This window comes from Mercenaria mercenaria, chromosome 14 (assembly GCF_021730395.1).
Source record: "Mercenaria mercenaria strain notata chromosome 14, MADL_Memer_1, whole genome shotgun sequence".
Taxonomy (NCBI): Eukaryota; Metazoa; Mollusca; class Bivalvia; order Venerida; family Veneridae; genus Mercenaria; species Mercenaria mercenaria.
The window spans coordinates 69,816,946-69,838,746 of NC_069374.1; the positions used below are offsets into that span (position 1 = coordinate 69,816,946).

The following is a 21,801-nucleotide window of genomic DNA, read 5'->3' on the forward strand; positions in this document are numbered from 1 at the left end:
GGAAAAATGCCGTCACGCAACGACAAATTTACCAATTTGGTAATAACAGGTAATAGTTCATCTAAGTACGATTTTAGCACTTTTGTTGGTAGAATATCAAGTTCACCTGATTTCGTCTGTAGTTGGTTTATAAGTTTTTTTAACTTATAAATGATCTGCACTATTCGCCATTCAATCAGTATATTTTTTCTATGCACCCCTTTAACAGTTAATGATACTGTCAACAATGAAAGATGGACAAGTTCATTTTAGAATTTTAGCAGGATAAGGGTTAAACAAGCAAACAATATATCAAAAAGGTTTTAGACAACACAAGAAGTTATGAAAGCGGAGTTGGACTTGGAACCACCCAAGCCTAAATGTTTTAGTTGAAAAACTAGGCAGAACCATTATCACAGTACGTATAATATGTGTGCGATAAAATTGAAACTAAACAAATTTGTTCAACTGTGAACATGCTGCATAATATTTATGGTATTAAACATAACAGACGTAAAATGTATCATGATTAAACTTGTTTACTTCCTGGATTTAAATAAATTTCATTTTTTAAATTCAGATCTGAAATGTATATTGACTTCCTGACTGTTTCATTAAAGTGAAATAATTTGTGGAAACTATTTTTTAGTTTAAATTTAAGAAAATGGAGCGTATTAAAATAACGGTACGTATGCAAACTTAAATTTGCTACATATGTATCAATATAATGGACGGGCTTCACAACGTCTCGTAAAATGGTAAATAGTTCTTAGTGCAATTCTTGCAAGTTGTTAGCAGCTATTTTAAACAGAATGTATAAATAAATGCTGAAGCGGTTGCAGATTTAGTGCTTACAATGTTCTACTTTAATTCAAACGAAATATATCGCATTTACCCTAACAAGTTAACTGTTTTTAGAAATGAGATCAATGTTATTGTCATAAGTTTTAAGTTTTCCCATTTAAACAACTGTTTTGGACTTCTTTACTTTCCTGTACCGGTCGCATTTTGCTGTTTAATTGCTGATGTTTCTGAAGTTATTTAATATAAAGGTCTTAAATCTTGTTTGAATTATTTATACCATTTACTGTTAGTACAATTACTTTAAAATAACAACGACGGTAAAGTGGTACAAAAATGCCGAATTATCTATTAAAAGCGATTAAACTCGGCACTATATCAGATGAAGTAGTTTCGTAAAATATATATTTGCAATCTAATACTGATAGAAAGTTATAAAAAGACACAATGACTAAAATTTTAAGGAAACTAATTCTTTTGAGAATGTAGTGAATTTTATAACATAGTTGATAGGAGGGTTGTGACTTTCATTATAATAATATAATATAATAATAGGAGGAGTGTTATGATACATATCAAGTTTTATCTGGTGGTGTGATTTACAGCAAAATCACTGAAGTCTAAATAAATGACATTGAATGCAGATGGTTTAACATCATTGTGTTGTGGTTAAGCTTTATATAGGGGAGTCTGGTGGTGATATTTGATTTGGGTAGAGTATACTTTTTGGCGAAACGTACTGAAACCAGCCAACCTTTTTTAACATTTGTAACGTGCTGTGGTTTCTAATACGTACTGCTAAAATGTAGTCATATAGGCATCGTCTGTGTTTGCTTTTATTGCCGACAGCTTGAAAGTCTTCTTTATTAACCCAAAATTAGTCCAAAAGTCTGCGTTACTTTCGCTTCCGACGTCATTGATTTACCACTGGATTTACGGCCATAGCTTCTGATGTGACACGAGAAATGTTTTCTCTGAATGACTCAAATGAGAGTTTTAACATATCTGAGCATTTATCAAATTTGTGTAAGCTAATAATAAATTATGATGTTATAGTTTCAATCTTCATGTGATTGTAAAATGACGATGTTATCTAAAATAACATAATTCCTTGTGTCATGTGCCAAAGTGTTTATGCATGTCACTGCCACATTAAGCAGGGTTATCTTCAGGCCCTTTCTGCCGGGCTCTTTGCCCAGATAAAAAGTCAGCGCCCTGCTATGAAATTTTGATGTAAACATAACATACTTTGACTATACCCAGAGGCAAATAAAAATGTTATAGTCGGGCAACGTTATCACAGACAGTAAATTGCATGTCCATACGCATTGAATGTACACGATAATACACAGATTAAACCTGAAACTAACATTGAGACAGTATTAAATAAAACGGACGCTTGCATAACATGTTGAATCATAAGTATTGTCTTTTTCATATCTAGCAAGAGAAAGCTAGGCCATTTCAGTCAAAACATGCAAAAATTTAACCGCGAATGGCGGAAATCGGCAAATACTCGTGCTCAAAACTGTAGCGTATTTTTGACGATTCACATTCTGGTAGACCAATGCATAGCGTCAGAGAAGGTAGAAAACTGCAATTATTTGATTAAATTACTTTTACTTCAAATATGTTTTCATAAAATAAGCTGCAGATTCAACTAAAACACGAAACACATGACTATTGTTAGGAGTGACTGACAAAACTGCTATGTTTAGATAAAAATTCAACTAATGCAAGAAAAAATCAGAATACATATTTTCATTTATCCCGAACTTCAAAGAAAATCAAGTAAAAATTTTTTAAATAAAATATCTTAGATAAGTATATATCTTTAACATTTTCGCAGGCTGTTTCATGTCATTCTTAAAAATTATCGTGTCAATTGCTTATTTAGATAAACTACTAAAAAGTGTATCCGTCTATAATTCCGCAGATCCCGGCTATAACAAAATCCTGGCTAGAATCCTGATTGATAGAGGTAGAGGGTTCCTGACCCTCCTTTTTATATTAAAGACAATGAACATGTTTTAGATTTTCAGATCATGTTTTTGTCTGTCATGTCCTTTAGTATTTTGTAATTGATTGTTTTTAATGATTGCTTATATAGGGCTTTTTTTGCACTACCTTGACAGATACACGTTGCGATGCTCAATCATAATGATATACTTTTCGATTGCTTCAACATCTTCTTTGTTGCATTAAATAGTGAGCAGGGAATGCATATTCAAATGAAATTGCACTCTATAGAATTCGTGTTTCGCAGGCTGCGTTTTTTCCTTGTTAACATATGTTGCATATTTTACAGATATAGTTTAATAGTTTTTTCTTGTAACATGGCGCTTCATCATGTTCATACATGTTTTTGTTTAGTAACTGATTTGTTTCATTTTCTTGCATTTAAACGAAAGAACAACGCTTAAACTATCTAAAATAGTAGTCCGCTTTTAACTTTTATGCTGAAATAGATTTGCGTCGTATATTTCTCAAAAAAGTGTTTGAACTACCGTCATAAAACATTTGAGCAATGTTATGCAACACGTGCAGCTGTGTACCTGTGGTGAATTCATCAAATTGCAGCGAATCATGTTATTTCTACAGTATATTATTATACTGATATTGACATGAAAATCTAACCTTGTGTAGTCTTGTTTTTGATATTAGTGGTTGAGTTTAATATACATTAATGTAAAATAATAATGCAGTGCCGTTTGCAACTCCGCACAGAAATAATTGAGAAATATGGCAAGTACTACAAAAATATTCTTTGACCAAAGACGAAAACAATATACATGTATCTCTTTTGGGAACCGCAACTGGATCCGGTAATAATGTCATCAATATGGCGACCAATTATGAAGTTAATATTGATAAATATTGTCCTAAGAAATTAATAGAAATGTTTATCGAAACAGATACCATGTAGTTAAACAAATTAATGTGGCATTTAAGATTATTATAGTTACACATTTTAGGAAAACAATTGTATCTAATCCATTTTACCAGTTTAATTTGAGCCCTTCCCACCTAATTTCCTTTTTTATCACGTCTCTACTACCTCTTGATAGTCATTACTTTTGCCTATTCTTGTCGAGTTGAATTTGAAATGTGATTATTTCTGAATGTAACAAGACGTGTAACATACTATCTGTGAAATGAAACAAACAAAGTCTACTATAAATTAGTATCTAGAATATGAGAAATGTGCAGTACAGATCGATGTCATTCGTTCAAAGCGATATTCTGTACTACAAAATTATCAAATATTGTTCCGTGTATATGTATTGTTTAACCCTTCAAATTTACTCAGCTTAAAATCAAAACGACAAGTAGGTCTGTTTAGGTTTAATAGAACTGTTTAATTCATTGTAGATGTTGCACGGTGTGTATAATTTTCCGGAATCTTGCAATCTTTAATTATTCAAGATTACTGATGAATTATATTCATTGAGAATTTACCTCAACATTCACTGTGTTTTACTTTATTCAGGCTCAGCCCCGCCATAACATAGCTGTATACATACAAGATTATTATCTAACAATCAAAATGTACTGAGCTTAACATGATGTTTCCACAATTTCATTCAGAAACTCACCAGGAGCAGTTGATAGTGTTGTCATGACTGGAACAAAGCAATTATTATAATAGTAATACTATTTCAGTATTACGCTAGGCGACGTGAAGGGTATTGCACTTTCCATTACCTCTCATGAACAGATTAATCAAGCCGAGGTTGCCATTATTTTGCTTGGTTGCATTCTATGCTTCTTAATGATCTCTTATAAATTTTATTATCTATCACAACAGCAAACTTTACGTATCATGTTGTGGCCGTAAAAAGATAGAATTTCGTTTAAGCTAAGGGGAAAGAGGGTCGATACACTTTCTATTACCCCTCATGAACAGACTCAGTCAAACCGAGTCTTCTATCAATAATTGGCTAAGTTGCATTCTGTGCTTCCAAAGAAAGGATCTTCTTAGAGGTTTAACTGTGGTTTTACCAAGTACATCTGGAAAATGCCATGACCCAGAATCTTACGAATACTCCTTATGACCTTGTTTTGATATACATTTTCACATAATTGCTTTAAACAAAACATCTGAATTTATATTTGACATTTAGTAGAGTATCTCTGCAGTTGATGACAACCGTTAGGTAGTCCTTCTATGAGTATATTTGGAAACGTATCGATAATGCTCATCGCGACTCCTTGCTCTGGCAAATCTGGTTTATTGAAAATTATGCATATGTATAAGGTTGCAAGGGGAGCATACACATCTAAGTAGGGGTCGTTTGCAATTCGTAAGTTAATTTGTGTACTTACATCAATTTTAAATATGGAGAGATGTAAATCCAAAAGCGATGCAGTGATATCTGAATAGCTAGTTTTATTTAACTGCATCTCCCAAACATAAAACGTATCGCCTATTCGAGTAAAGCCGTTTATCCGTACTTATTACTATCACATATCTGACAGTATATAATATTCAAACATTTCTTAACCATACAAAAACAAAATTGAGAGGAGTTAGGCACAAGAGGTCCCCAGGGAAATACCAACTTCCTGTAGTTAAATTGCATTCCATAATCGAACATAATGTTTTTCAATAAAATATGAAAAGGTGTAAAAATGTCAGTTTGTATTTCATGTAAAAAATAAAGTGTAATGTTTAAACTTGTTTACTTCATGGAGTAAAGATATTTACCATTTGTTATCGATTGTAATAAACTGGTTTTTTTCAATGAAGTTACATTATTGGTGGAAACACTATTTGTTATTGAACTCTAATAGAATGAAAAGGATTAGCAAAACGGTTTGTAGACTAAGCAGTATGATAACAAACACGATTCATTCATAATGGAGTAAAGCTTGTTTTTGTGTAGGAGGTTATATCTAGATGTAAAGGTTGTAAGAAATTGACTAAGGATGAGATACGTTATTTCCTCTAGTGACCTGTATCTGTTCGTAGTCATGCGCACTATAAATAATTTTATTGGATCGTCTAGGGACTGAAAAGAACGATCTAACATTCATAGGTTTATATACTTTCTTTATATAAAACATATACAACCTTAAGATAACTTTAGCAAAGCATTATACGCAACATATATGAAATCAAATCTATTAGAACAACCTTACAATCAAACAGAAAAAGAAACTCCACAGTTAAATGATGGCACGTATAGTTTGATTGAGTCAGTTTAAAAGCATTGTATTTAATGAAAGAATTAACGAAACATAAAAGCTATTTCATGTTGGAGTAAAGTAATCATATTTGCAATGTTTTAGTAGACAATAAATGTTTCGAAATGTTGTCTGTTTTAACATATGTACAGGTTGTGTTGATTCTATGGGTACCGATGCGGATGTGGTTTATTCCAAGATTACAAGTGGAAGGTAAAACTATTGATCAGCTTGTTTGGTTATAAAAGATGTCAGATAAGTATGGGTCATTGCACACAATGATATTATTTTGATCTGAAATCATCTTAAAGACTTTACACAATTATTTCTGACATGGACAACATTTTATGCACAGTTTTATACATTTTATGAATGTGCGCGAATACAAAAGAAACACCCGGAAGACAATATCAAGTGTTTACAGTTTCACATAAGTGTAGATGTAAAATGAAAGCAAATATACAAGTTATAAGTAAAATGTACTCTAACTATTGAATTATATCTGAATAATATATTCTTTATAGGTATAGTTGATAAGGAATGTTACGACAACTGTAACTGTTGTGAGAATAATAGTTGTCATTCGCAATATGGGTGGCCTAATGTCTGCACTGAGGGATGCATCGACCGTCACAGGGGTGCAAGATGTTATGGACTTTGTACCTACCATTGTGTATCGTGTGAAAAGGACGATAATGTATGTTCTAGATGTTTCGAGGGTTATTTTCCTGGACCAAATAAAGATTGTACATCGGAATGTCCCACTAACTGTAAAGCATGTACTTCTGACACAAATTGCACTGCTTGTAAGGACGGTTATTATGACAAAGATTGGTCGACAACATGTATGTACTCTATTTGTCCAGAGAACTGTGAGTGCATTGGTAGCACATGTGCAACTTGTAAAAACGGTTTCTATGACACAGACAATGAATGTAATAAAGAATGTCCGCCTGGCTTTCATGGGCTGGATTGCAGTGAAACATGTTCTATTCAGTGCTTGAACAGAACATGTGGTATCGGTAATGGTGTCTGTGATTATGGCTGCGTAGATGAATATTCTGGCGATAAATGTTGTTTGCGCAACGGCAACTGTATAAAATGCGCTTCCAACACTGAATGCAAAGAATGCAAACCTGGTTATTTCAGTTATACATGCAAGGAAACATGTCCTGTTAACTGCATCGAGTCATGTGACATCATATCAGGTGCTTGCAGTGTCTGCAAAATAAACCGTTTCGGACCTTTATGCAACTTTACATGCTCTGAAAGTTGCAAAGTTCCACCTAACAGCAAAACAAGACGGTGTGCGTCATTCGACGGAACGTGTATATTTGGCTGTGAAGATGGTTTCTTCGGTACAACATGTAATAAGACATGTAACAGACTTTGTATTGACAATGTTTGTATGCGGGAAAGTGGTCTATGTGTAAATGGGTGTACAGACTCATACGACGAAGTGGAATGTGCACTCAGTAAGTTATGTAGAACCACTTTTCACACTTTTTTTTTTTAAATTTATACAAGCATTGGCCCAATCACATAACATTAAATTTCAAATATAATTTAATATAAATATAAAACTTACGAAATGAGGCATAATTAATATTGAATGACATGCATGTTTTAATTTCTGATTTTTCGTATTGTTCCCAGATACCGTTTAGCGGGTTAATTCTGCGGGTTTTTATTTCTGCTAAATCTGCGGATGGAGGCTGTCACGCAGAAATAAATTCCGCACATTTAAATATCAGCAGAAATTTTTGACGCCGAAATAAACTTAATATTTTGCTTAATATAACGGCCCGTCATCTTTATCTCACGAGTTTTTCGTCTGCTGTCAAGTTATTCACACCTTGAAGTTCTCCGCGGTACGTAGTATAGCGGAGAACATATATCTTAACACGGCGAATCACAAACTCATTGAACCATTTTGTGCACGGGATTTTCGCGGGTATTTGGTAGCGAAGAAATCAGTTCTACGCAAGTTTCCGCACTAGTTACATCTACTTTATTGTGCGATGTAAACAAAATGGACGCAGGCACGGAGCTCATGGTGGAAAATAAAGTGAAAGAAGTTTTAAAAACGAACAATGAAGTATTGCTGAAGGACATCGGCGAAATGATGAATAAGATAAGTGCAACGTCTTCTTCTTCAAATTTAAACGCATTAGAAACGCCTAAATTCAAGCGCAAAAGCAACGAAGAACAATTTAAATATTATTCAAAAGTAGCTGTAAAATTAGAACAGGCCAGTGGTAGCTTATCGTTGCAGAAAGTTGATGAAGCGAAAGAAAATATTATTTAAGGTAATACATAAACAAAATAATAAATACATGAATAATTAATGAAATACACATGACTCGGGATATTTTCGTTTAAAAGCATGTACTAGGATCAGTGAGGATTTCAAAGTTTAGTTTTGTTTGCTTTGCTCACACTGTCAGTAAGATATGTTTATTATGTTTACAGTAAAATTTTAGTGTAGGCATAGGAAATAGAGATCAATATAATTGCACCTTTACTAATCCTACCAGGTGTTCTGTATTACAAAAGTGGATCTATTGTGACATTTTGATACAAGCAAAACTGTATTATCTGCGCTATTATTTACCTGCTGGTACTTCATTTTATTACCGGCTTGTTAAAAGTTAATTTTTTACCATATGTAAGTTGACAGAATCATAGGAACCATGTCTTGAGGGGTAAATCAAACACAAATGAATAAATCCTTAATGATTTTGTTGTGCAAAAAAGTATGATATTGTGTCTGAAACAGTTTTCATTTTCCACTCAATTGTGTAATTGCAAGGGAAGTAAACTAATATATCTCTACTTATAAGTACTAGCCCAAGGCAAGAGTTGTCATTCTTTGTGGATCACAACTTTAAATTAAAAATTAAAACTTCTGTTATTGATATTAACAAAACTATCATAAACTTCACATTTGTGAAATCATTTTTGGTTATTTCAAGGACTTGGAAATTAATTTCTAGACTTTATTTAATGTAATACTATCATTGAAAATTTTAGGGTCTATCTCTATTTAGTGTGTGTATTGATATACTGTAAATCACTTTATATTAGCGTGATCTTTATTTCGCGAATTCCGGTACCCTGAATTATTTCGCGGATTTATGAATTCGCGACGAAAGGGTCAGGAATTTAAATTCGCGAAGGTTCTTATCTTATATTAGTGAAATTTCAATTCAGTACCGTGCCGAATTTTAGCATGCCAAAGACTCGTTAAACACATGGTCCGTATTTCGTATTAGCAATCGGTTACTTTATTCACACAGACTGAAATAATTGAGCCTTTAAATCCTTTATTCAATTTACTGGCGGTTATTCTTATTACACTTCATAGCTGATAAAATGTTCAAAGTTTGTTACAGCCATTTCATGAATAATTAACGTACAAGTAAATAATACAATGGTGTGATAAATTGTCCGCTAATCCCTATTGTTGTCTAAACAAAATGTGTAAAAATATCAGGTTTGTTGAGAAGATAAGGGATGATATGGATCTTCCCCTCGGGCAATACGCGCTCTGCTTGTTTGACAAATACTAAGAGCATCAAGTAGATGATCTCCGCTAAAAACTGCCAGCTGCATGTAAATCTAATCTTAAGCAGTATATTTTACATGAATTATTCCTAATATATTGAAATGTTAAATGAATTGAAATTCATTGAATAAACATCGATGTATAGGCGGCTAGTATTGATTGCTGCACTTGACCGTATTTTGGACATTTTTTCGGATATGTCTGTATGTTATAGAAGGATATTTACGCGGATTCATGATTTCGCGATGCACCCGATTCGCGAAAAATAGCGAAAATTAAAACACCGCGAATAATACCGGATTTACAGTAATTCAACGTCAATAAGCGAGGCGTGACTTATCAACCATCATGTAGACGTTTACCGCAGTATTGTTATGAGCTTAGGTGTATAAAGTCTATTCATAGTAAAATTCAGCCGATTAATATTGGCTACGCTTGAATAGTAACGACTTTAATCCGTCAGAGAAAGGTGTATACAGGTACAAGTTATAATACATGTTTTAATAGCATGTGTCAATTTTTATGTAATCTGAAAAAACGATTTTCTTAAAAAGAATAGTTATCAGGTATTTTAGCATTGTAAACAAAATATTAACGTTATTTGATACATTTGTACAGTACATCTAGATTCGTCAGCTTAATATATGTATATAAATTATTTTAGCTTTAGATATGATAAAGAAACGACAGAAGCTGGTACAGTTAGCTGACAGTTCTGAGCTGGGCTGGCGCATGGTGGCGGAATATGAAACCAACCCGATAGCAAGTGACAGCGATGATGAAAAGAAAATGTATAAGGCTGAGGCGAGAGCTGCGAGGAAGGTGAAATCTGACAAGTCCAAGATCCGTCGTGGTCGGGCATTTCCTAACAGACGTCAACGACAGGTTCCAGATACTCCGTCGTCGTCTGGCGTAATGCAGCGTAAAAGACGTCCAGGTTTATGCTTTACTTGCGAAAAGCCCGGTCACTGGAAGATGGAATGCAATCAAAATAGTAGCAACCGTAACAATAAGTTAAGTAGATCTAGTTCATTATGTTTTGTAAATGTAAAGATTCAAAATTTGATACAAATATTGAAAAACTGTCTGTTGCTGGTAAGAAAACCAGTCAGAATGAAATGTCTGATATACAGCGTAGATCTACAGATGGTACTGTAGATGGCGTTTATGGTTCTTTTGATCAAAGTGTCTCATGTGCAAATACCAGTTTTAATGATACAGGACATAACAGCACAGATTCTATAAATAATCATGACACACACTGTGTGCAAAATGTTCATAATATAAACGTTCAAAACTGTAACGTAAATGAGACACATTTGACTGACAGTCAGAAAGTAGGTGCGAAACCATCGCCAGTTGGTAGGTTAAAGAAGCATGTTTCTGAGTGGAAAAAATATATCAGATAATGTATATATAATAGGTGTTGTACAGGAAGGTTATAAATTACCATTCAAAGAGATACCTCCTAAAGTTCATCTTAAAAATAATAGATCAGCTCGGGAAAATCCCGAATTGTTTGTAGTGAAATAAATTCACTTTTGCAGAAAGGCGTTATCTCCGAGGTTAATGAGAAACCTTACGTAGTTAATCCTTTAACTGTAGCTTGTAACAAAGAGTCAAAACCCAGGCTAGTTCTTGACTGCAGACACATCAATCCATATTTGCATAAATTTAAGATTAAGTTTGACGACATAAAAGTCGCAGAGCAATTGTTTGGTATATCAAGCTATACATTTACATTTGATTTAAAATCAGCATACCATCATATTGATATATATGCATCCCATGTTACCTACTTAGGTTTCGGTTGGGTACATGATGGTAAAGAAAAGTACTATGTTTTCAATTCTTTACCGTTTGGTATTGCCACAGCTGGCCATATTTTTACTAAAACCTTACGGGTGATTATCAGATACTGGAGAAATTTAGGTCACAGAGTTGTAATGTTTTTAGATGACGGAATTGGGGGTCATCGTGAATTTATAAAAGCTCTAGAATTAAGTCAGTCTGTGAAAGTTTCATTGTTAAAGTTTGGGTTTATGTTAGCGGAGGAGAAATGCAAATGGTTACCGGCTATGGTTTCATGCTGGTTAGGTCATGTTTTAGATTTCGAAAGAAATATGTTGTGTGTATCTGATGAACGCATACATTCATTAGAATGTTCAATAGATTCAGTGCTTTTTCAAATTTATAAAGACAGATTTAGTGTAGTACCAGTCAGGGTATTAGCAGCCGTTGTGGGTCAGATTATTTCATTACATAGTGTGTTGGGGAAAGCAGTAAGTCTCAGAACTAAATATTTGTACGGTTGTATTTTAGCAAGGGCTAGCTGGAACTCACCAGTGCAAGTAACAAAACAGGCCATTTTAGAATTACAATACTGGCGAAAGAATGCTAGAAACTTGAATTCTGCAGGCAGATCATTTAAGCAAGTAGAGTATATCGATGCGTACTTATTTTCAGACGCTAATGCATTTGCATACGGCGGTTACATACAGAAATTCGAACCAAATGTAGATGTTAAGAAAATGAGCAGTAGTTTAATAAAAAGAGTGCTCCCGGAAGTGAGCATTTGCGATGACGTATCAAAGATGGGGTCAATAATGCCCTCAGACGCGAGCAGTTGTCAGTTTATGCTCCCAGAAGTGAGCAAGTGTCCTGTTACGCTCCCAGAAGTGAGTAAGAGTATTTTTACGCTCCCGGAAGAGAGCAGGTGTTCAGTTATGATCCCGGAAGTGAGCAGGTGTTCTGTTATGCTCCCGAAAGTGGGCAAGTGTCATGTTACGCTCCCGGAAGTGAGCAAGTGTTCTGTTATGCTCCCGGAAGTGAGTAGTTGCCCTGTTTTGCTCCCGCAAGTGAGCAAGTGTTCTGGATTCACCTGAGGGGATTACTTTTATTTACACTGTCCCGTGTCTTTGGAACATGGTGAGGGTAAGAGTGAGGTTGGGTGCGCACCATAAACCGGTTTAAGCTCCCCAGTGGTGTTTTTGCCACTGACCGTTCCAAGGCGATGCCCCACTGTATTCCTTTGTTTGTTCGTTTTGTCCTCTTGTGTAGGCTTTGTGTGTGTGTTCCTTTGTTTGTTCGTTTTGTCCTCGTGTGTTGACTTTGTGTGTGTGTATGCGCGTGTATGTGTATGTGTATGTGTGTGTGTGTGTGTGGTGTGCACGTCTGCGTGCTGTAGGTTTCGTTTTGGGGAGGCTGCGATTTTGGTACGTGGCATTCCCTGTTTGATATTTGTCTTTGTTTTTTTTTCTGTTATGATCCCTGAAATGATCAGGTGTCCAGTTTTGCTCCCGGAAGTGAGCAAGTGTCCTGTTATGCTCCCGGAAGTGAGCAAGTGTCCCGTTATGATCCCGGAAGTGAACAAACATACTGTTAAGTCTTCGGATACCAGAATCTTTTCTGATATATTTTCAAATGAAATCAAGGGCAATAATATACTCCCGAAAGAGAGCATGAGTAGTGTTTTGTTCCCACAAATGAAATTGGGCAATTGGCAATCGGACTGCTTAGATCTTGATATGTGTCAGGATAATGATGGTGCCGTGTATGGCTCTTGGAATGACGAAGAAGCAGGCAAGAGTTCAACCTGGCGTGAGCGTGAAGCTGTCCGTAGAATACGGTATTGTTTAGTAATTTAGAGTTTTTGAAAAATTCTCATATCAAATTTTTTTCAGATAACCAGAACGTTAAATATATTTTTCAGGGCGGTAGCCGTGTAGAAGAGTTACATTTTATTTCCATGCATATTAACAACGTTTGTGATAAACACAATATAAGCTTCACCACTGAATGGATCCCTAGATCACAAAACGAAAGTGCAGATTATTTGAGCAGATGTTATGATGCAGATGATTGGTTTGTTACAAATGAAATGTTCAGGCATTTAGATAATAAGTGGGGGCCCCATACGGTAGACAGATTTGCTACACATTATAACAACAAATGTTTTCGTTTTAATTCAAAGGGGTGGGTGCCCGGTACAGAGGCAGTTGATAGTTTAAGCCAATTATGGCAAGGTGAGAATAACTGGGCTGTACCACCTCCGTACTTAATCACAAGGTGTTTAAGAAAAATCGAAAGTGAGAGGTCGAACACTACTATTGTTATTCCAGAGTGGTTCTCTGCTCCTTACTGGCCGTTCATTGTCAACCTTTACAAACAAAATCACGACAGTTTCATTCAAGATGTTTTTGCATTACCTTGTACAGGAGCAATTTCCGCAGGAAAAGGCAGCCGCGGAATATTTAATAACGAACCATTTTCTTTCAGAATGCTGGCTTTGAGATGTTCGTTCACCTAGCTGTTCAGTGTGTTTTAGTTGTAAGTTAAGTTGTTTAAACACATACATGACATGTATAAATATTTTGCAGGTTCTGGTTTGAGACATACTTTAAAACGAAAGTTTGAGGAAGCTGGTGTAAATATTGACAATAGTGATTCAGTAGTAGACAGAATGGCAAACCACATATTATCTGCTAGAGCTGATGGAACAGTGACGAAATATTCTAGTCCGATTAAATACTTTGAAAACTTTTGTAAAATGAAAGGCTTCCAGTCACGCCCTGCAAATTCTATACATGTGACTATGTACTTATCAAGCCTAATAGATTTGGGAAAGTCAGACAACGTGATATCTTCAGCGTTCTATGCGATCAAATGGTTACATGACATTAATGATTTCGATGATCCTACAAAGTCTTCGACAGTGACTAAAATGCTAGAATGCAGAAACGTTTAAATTCGAAACCCGTGCAGAAGAAGGATGTCATTAATTCTGAACATTTAGTGCGATTGTGTGATATTTATCCAGGCACTACAGACGTTATAACTTTGAGAGATTTAGCTATGATATTAATCGGTTATTCAGGATTTTTGAGATATAATGAAATTAGTGAACTCAAATGGAATGATGTTGAGTTTAAACCCGATTATATTGTATTACACGTTAGAAAGAGCAAAACAGACATATATAGGTCAGATAGACAGGTATTAATAGCAAAAGGTTCTACTTCGGCTTGTCCAGTTGCCATGTTGCAAATATATATTAAGCATTCAGGTCTGTCTTTCGGTTCCGATTCATACTTATTCAAGCCAGCATGTAGATCAGGTTCAAAATGCTTTTTGTTAAAGTCAAATAAGAAACTTAGTTACACTCGTGCTAGGGAATGCATATTGATTAAACTTAAACTTGTCGCTCCTGATTTGAATTTAGGTCTTCATTCACTTAGAGCAAGCGGTGCGACCGTTGCAGCAAACTCTAAAGGTGTTTCAGATCGCTGTCTTAAGAGACACGGTCGATGGAAAACTGATACAGCCAAAGATGGCTATATAGAAGATTCTCTAGATAAAAAGTTATTCATAACTAAACAATTACAGTTGTAAAATTTAAGGTAATATGCGCCACCTAACGATTTTAAACGGACTGTTAAGAAATTTTACCAAATTAAAGTTGACGATATTTCCGATTGACTGGTATTTTCTCCAGTTTTCTGTTATTCTCCATTTTGCAGCTCTAAATTTTCAAACATGACCACTATCGTCATTTTTTCAGCAGAGCGCAAAATGACGTACTTGACACGTTTTTTAAGTAGCGTTTTTATATACAACAAAAATACGGCAAAATTCTTTATTTTCAAGTTTGTATTAAAATCTTCTCTCCAATGATATATAATTTGTCAAGTTTATTTCGACGTCACGTCGGAGGCAAACGATTTATGAACGCAAAACACGCAAAACTGACGTCGAGCTTCACCCAAAATTTTGCGTAAAGACGCCATATTTAAGAAACTGCCAGATAGTTTTTTGAATAAATTTGAACAAGCGTGCAAAATTTCAATCGCTATCGATTCCGTAAAAGAAAAATGGGGGTCACCGTTTTAGATTTCGCTCTATTTACCGCGGCGCTTCCCCTACCCCCAGTTAAAATAACGACGTTTTTATATTTATTTTTTAAATTTCCATCAATTTAAATTCAGTTTCGGTTTCTGTTGGTGGATATAATGAAATAATATCACAATAATGATAAAATCAAGACGTTATTTCATGATATTCTTCAAACAGATGAATGCTTTCGAGAAAATGTTCTATACGAGACAAAGAGACAGATTTTATTATAGACAACAAACAAATTTGCCTAATACCCCAGTCACACATACGGCGCGGCGCCACGGATAGAAACGCAGTAATCCGTATCTATCCGTCCCTGAGTCGTACCTCAAAGTAGTAATCCGTATCAATCCGTACCAACACAAAACGTATTCAAGACTTATCCCAAACTTGCAAGTTTCTCCAACTTTTGAACATGCATAAAAGTTTGAGCGATCCGTAGCCATTTGAGCGTGACTTTAGTCCAACTTGGTTGAAACTTATTCATCCGTAGTTAAACGTACTAAAACGTAGTCATCCGTACTGAAACGTACCTTGCCGTATTGATCCGTAGCTGAACGTAGTTATCCGAGGCTGCCCGTACTTAAGCGGAGTCCAACGTAGTTCACCGCCAGCGGCGTACCTGGGCATACGCCTGTGCGTACAATTCAAATTCGGCACCGTGAAAATGAAAAGGCTCAAAATGCTAAAAATGCAATAAAATGTAAAGCCTTAGGAGGTAAGGTGGCTATTTAAAGTTCTTTATTTGAACAATATCATCTTTAAGTTAATGAGATTATCAAATTCATTTTTGAAATACTGTAAATCACGTTATATCAGCATGATCTATATTTCGCGAATTCCCGCACCCTGAATTATTTCGCGGCTTTATGAATTCGCGACGGGAGGGTCAGAAATTTAAATTTGCGAGGTTTCTTATCTTATATTAGTGAAATTCCAGTTCTGGAAGTCGTGATTACATTAATGTCCATTCTTCCGTATCGTATCGGATTTATGCACGCCAAGAACTCGTTAAATACATGGTCCGTAACGGTTGTTTCGTATTAGTAATCGGTTACTGTGTTCACACAAGTTGCTTTTGTTCGACTTAAATTGATTGAAAAGAGCTTTTTAATCCTTTATTCAATTTACGGGCGACTATTATTGTTACAGTCCTTTCACAAATAATTGTAACGTGCAAGTATATAATACAATAGTGTGATAAATTGTCCACTAATCCCTATTGTTATCTAAACAAAATGTGTAAAAAATCAGGTTTGTCGAGAAGATAAAGGATGATATGGATCATCCCCTCAGGTAACACGTGCTCTGCTTGTTTGACAAAGTGCATCAAGGAGATGCTCTCCGTAACCTGTTAAGAAGCAAAGTTATCATCCTGCCAGCTGCATGTAAATCCAACCTCTACACATTAGCGTTAATTCTGTCTTTAAGCAGTACGGGCGATACAGTCCTTTCACAAATAATTGTAACGTACAAGTATATAATACAATGGTGTGATAAATTGTCCACTAATCCCTATTGTTATCTAAACAAAATGTGTAAAAAATCAGGTTTGTCGAGAAGATAAAGGATGATATGGATCATCCCCTCAGATAACACGTGCTCTGCTTGTTTGACAAAGTGCATCAAGGAGATGCTCTCCGTAACCTGTTAAAAAAACAAAGTTATCATCCTGCCAGCTGCATGTAAATCCAACCTCTACACACATCGCGAATAATACCGGATTTACTGTATGAGATTGATTTGTATTTTGTAATAACCATGAATACAGTAGAAAAAAAAACGTAAAAGGTAAGTTTAAATTTCATGGAATCATATAGCACAGAAACACAGCCAGAGACACAGACCGCCAAATAGAAACACTCATGCACACACACAAACACCAGTACACAAACTGACAGCTAGGACAAAACGAATGGATATGTGTATATTGGGCATCCCTTGGTCAAAAATATGTCTGCAAAGTGTATTTTCTGTTTAAATGTCCGCCATTTTTGTTACAGCGATACATTTCGCTCACTTAATCCTTACAGCATACCATCATACGTCCTTTCCCCTGGTTGTATTGATTTGTCATGTTTGCAATTAAATCTATCAATCTATATCCAAGTCTAGATACGGAAATACCATATAGCAATTTACGCAGTTTGAATTTGCGTTTGCAAATACAGTAACTAGAAAAAGGTTACGTTTCGCACGAGAAAACTTAAAATATTTGCAATGTGTGGGTAGATACATGTCAAAATTCGGATGCAGAAGTCATGCATTAAATTAAACATTGACAAAGATTTCAAAAACGATAACAAAAAAAAAACTAATACATCCTTAATGTGTGCATTAACGTTCCATTCATTGCCTAAGAAGTATGCAATCTTTACATTGTAGGGGATATTAAATAATAAATAATGATAATAACAGCTTTTCACACGGTTCGAATATGCGATTTGTTCACATGTATATTTGGGATTAGGTTAGAGTTTAGATGCAGTTAAAGTACGGAATTCTGTTTCCGCCATCAACTTTTCGACTACACGAACGGGCAAAATGCACTTCCGCCGAGGAAGTTTTAACTTTTGCCTGTTTCCTAGCTACCGGCTTGTGCACACATGTCACGTGCAGTATTATTTTCTATAACGGTTCCTTTTGTCCCTATCATGCGTTCGACAGAATACCAAAGGAAGATAAAAATACACTGACATGGGAATATCCGGACCCGGCATGAATCATACCTGGTAACTATCAGTTCCGTGAACATAAATTTAAAACGAAGTCTTAGATGTACACCAAAATATCAAGTAATAGAATCTCTTAAAGATTGACTACAAACATTTTGTTTAGAACTATATTTAGGATTATGTTCACTTTTCTGCTAATGTTTTAGCATTTCGACAAATATTATTAATGTTCTCAAATTTAAAAAAAAGTTTGTTTAAGAATTGAAGCTGTAACTACAAATAAGAGATCAGCGTAAGCCCGGTGAATACGACTTTTGGCTAGAACGCACTTTACCGATACGCATTTCATGTTTCAATAAAAGGATTGTTTGTATTTCTATGTCGTATAGGAGAGCATTTTCTCGAAATCATTCATTTATTTCAAGAATTTCATGAAATAATATCTTTGTTTTATCATTATTGGAATTTGATATCATGTATCCACAAATATAAACAGAAACTGAATTTAAATTAATGGAAGTTTACGAAATAAGTATAAAACGTCGTTATTTTAACTGGGGGTAGGGGAAGCGCAACGGTAAATATTCCGTTTGGATCCGTCCATGTTTACAAACACGTTTGTTTATTTTTATGGACTGTACAAGTGTATATCACAAAACACTCTAGGTTTATGAAAAGTTAAACAAACTAATTAATGTGTATTGAAAATGTCTTTCAAAATGAATTACTGGTACTAGACCTACAGTATTCATTTTTAACTCTGATTTTTGATCATGCACGGTAATGAAAAAGAAATCAGATTTAAACATAAATCAGCTGCGCCAACTTCACTGTCCTAGATTCCGACTTAGATAATGCCACCAAGACATTACTGACGATATGCATTTGTGTCGTTAGTTATGACGTAGTAAATGCGGTAGCTATTTCCCATGCACAGAATTTACTTCCGGTTTATGCAAACCGCAAAAAATAGTTTCTGCTTTTCTCGAAGTTCGCTGAAATAAAAAACGCAGAAATAAACTAGGTCCATTTTAGGACAAAACCGCAGAATTGTTTGCCCGCAAAATTAAACGGTATGTATGTCAGGCAATGAAAACGTCGTTCTAAATCTTACAAGAATTCAAATGATATCAACAGTGTTTAACTTTATAGCCAGGGTCATAATAATAATAATAATAATAATAATAATGCCAAAAATGATGTTTTCAGAGCAAGCTGTAATTTAAGACTATTTATTCTTATTCAAAACTGAATTGGACTGCATTTAAACGGTAAAGTATAACTACAAATTAAACAAAATTTTCACACTTTTTTTTTAAAGCAGTGTCTAAATTTCAAAATGAACAACATACTGATATCTAGACGTTTAAAAAACCTACGTGCTTTTGAGCTGAACAATATGGTCATTCATATCTGGTAAAGTGGAAGCACAGGTTATAAAAATGCTTGTGATCTATTGAATATTTACGTTTTAATGTGGTTAACTTTAACATTATTCTTTTTACATGGAACATTTTGATTTAAAGCCTAATATTTGTATGGATCTCGATAACTGTCAAAATAAACAATCTTGAAATATTTACACATTCCTAGCTTAAAAAAGAAACATCCACCTCTGCATTTAAAGAGAAGCAAATTCTAGACAAACTTCTTTTCACCCCACTGTAACATTTAAATCACTGAAAAAATCATCCCAGCATAAGCTGCTATTTTAACAGAGATTCTATCGATTTAACATATGCGTGTTCTGTGGCCAAGTGTATAACGGATAATTAAAGAAAATGAAGTAAATATGATCAAGTAACAATGACACTGACACGTAGATGAACAGTACGTTCATTTTTAGCTCTTTAATATTTAATGCTAGAACAGGGTTACCGCGTATTTGTTTCTATAATATCGAAATATGTTGGTACCCTCTACCTTTCGGGCTTGGGCTCGGGGTTGACACGAAACAACATGCGTTATCCTTACAATGGTGTCACGCTATAGACTCTCGTTTATATAATAGGTGTTCAAACGCCTTTACCAGGAAGCAGAATAAATCACTTTAAAAACATTGATTTGTGTTAGATCAATTGATTACTAGACATTTTTTTTCTAATCTGTTTCTTTACTTACGTATAACAACTCTGAGGTGCAAATCTTATTATGTAAAAATTGCAACCGTTTATAATTAGCTAGGCGTCACCATTAATTACTCTTAAACTATAATTACTATTGTCTCTTAACAATTAAATCAGAAGCATAAAAATATGCACTGAACAAATCACTGCATGGGCCTAAGTGTTTTCTTCTACATTGTTGATATTCGGAATTATTTCTAAAAGGAAAATTATACTATTATCTTAAGCACAAAATGTATACATGACATTTTGTATTTGTCAATCAACAGAATGTTTACAGATAAACAAAAGCATTCAGCTTTAAAATTTAATCTATCAGTCCCATTTGAAAAACGATCTTCTGTAACGTTCTTTCTTAATTCAGGGAAACCAAAAGTTGCATCTGACTCATCAACATCAACATATATTGTTTTAGCAGCACTCTTGGCTTTGGCTACTGCTGTGTTATGTATCCTAATTGTATGGACAATGGTGAAGAAGATGCGATCTACAAACAGGTAATCCTTCATAAAAATGTAAAATATATAAATTTGTCATTGATATAACACAGCACATATGAATGTAATCGAAAACTTTTGTAACAGTTTGCTCAAATAACTTTTAGAATTTACTGTACTGACATTATATATTATACTGTTTATAATATTCAATAAAATCTGTAAAAAGATCCTTCCTTTGGATGCAAAGAATGCAATCAAGAAGAATAATAACAGACTCGATTTGATTGAATGGTTCATATACATGTTTATCAACATGAAAAGTTTAAGTTCAGCTTGATTAGTAATCTCGTTACTGCTATTTTTGTTCACAACTTGTCATGTCGACAAGTGGTTATCAAACTCATAGCTCCCAATCTGACTTAAGTACAGCTCCAATTAACGCTACGCACATAGGATCTGAAGACGTGCTATTGATAGCCTCGTTCTGACGACCCTTACGGTAGCCAATCAGAGCCTACTTACAACATTTTGTAAGCGAAAGCAGAAGTTTAAAAAATCTATATTTAGCCTGGGTTTTTCATATTTACAATTCTTATGGCGACCACATCGCGACTACGCCTTCGTGTTTTAAGAAAAATCATAGGTCATGGTACGGACTTGGTCACGTAAGGTGTCAGACAGCCGGTTAGCTCAGTCGGTAGGGCACTTGCCCTGTAAGCGAGAGGTCCCGGGTTTGAGCCCCGGACTGACCGCACATTTTTCTCAACCTTTGACGCTATTTTGATGGTTCAGCCAAATGCTTGTTGAAACAAGTCGTCTGACTGGTTCAAATAAAAATAGCAATATTAGAAATCCAAAATATACAGAAGACGAATGTGAATGGGTCATTCTCAGATCTTTGTTTAGAAGATCAAGTAGTTTAGTCAGATTGCAGAGCTCCCTACCCTTTTTATCTTTGCAAGTAACAGACAAGTTCCTTATCAGAGTAGTTTGTAATATACATATTCGGTATGACTCTTTTGTCTTATATTAAATTGTCTAGTGTGACAATCGCCGTTGGCAATTTTTAATCTATATTGTCTCTCTTCTTTATTGCTTTAACATGTTTAAAAATCTTTTATAGGTAATGT

General features: G+C 34.8%; 2 protein-coding genes across 2 annotated transcripts; both read left to right on the forward strand.

Moving 5' to 3' along the window:
• Nucleotides 1-493: 493 nt before the first annotated feature.
• Nucleotides 494-20,747, forward strand: LOC128545907 (scavenger receptor class F member 1-like). Its single transcript, XM_053523827.1, has 4 exons — nucleotides 494-664; nucleotides 6,120-6,180; nucleotides 6,492-7,442; nucleotides 20,596-20,747. Exons 1-4 carry the CDS (start codon nucleotides 644-646, stop codon nucleotides 20,730-20,732), a joined length of 1,170 nt encoding a protein of 389 aa, XP_053379802.1. The 5' UTR covers nucleotides 494-643; the 3' UTR covers nucleotides 20,733-20,747.
• On the forward strand, nucleotides 9,872-15,010 carry LOC128548571 (uncharacterized). Its single transcript, XM_053523828.1, has 2 exons — nucleotides 9,872-10,014; nucleotides 10,200-15,010. The coding sequence occupies exon 2, from the start codon at nucleotides 11,482-11,484 to the stop codon at nucleotides 12,418-12,420; it is 939 nt and encodes a 312-aa protein (XP_053379803.1). The 5' UTR covers nucleotides 9,872-10,014; nucleotides 10,200-11,481; the 3' UTR covers nucleotides 12,421-15,010.
• Nucleotides 20,748-21,801: the final 1,054 nt, after the last annotated feature.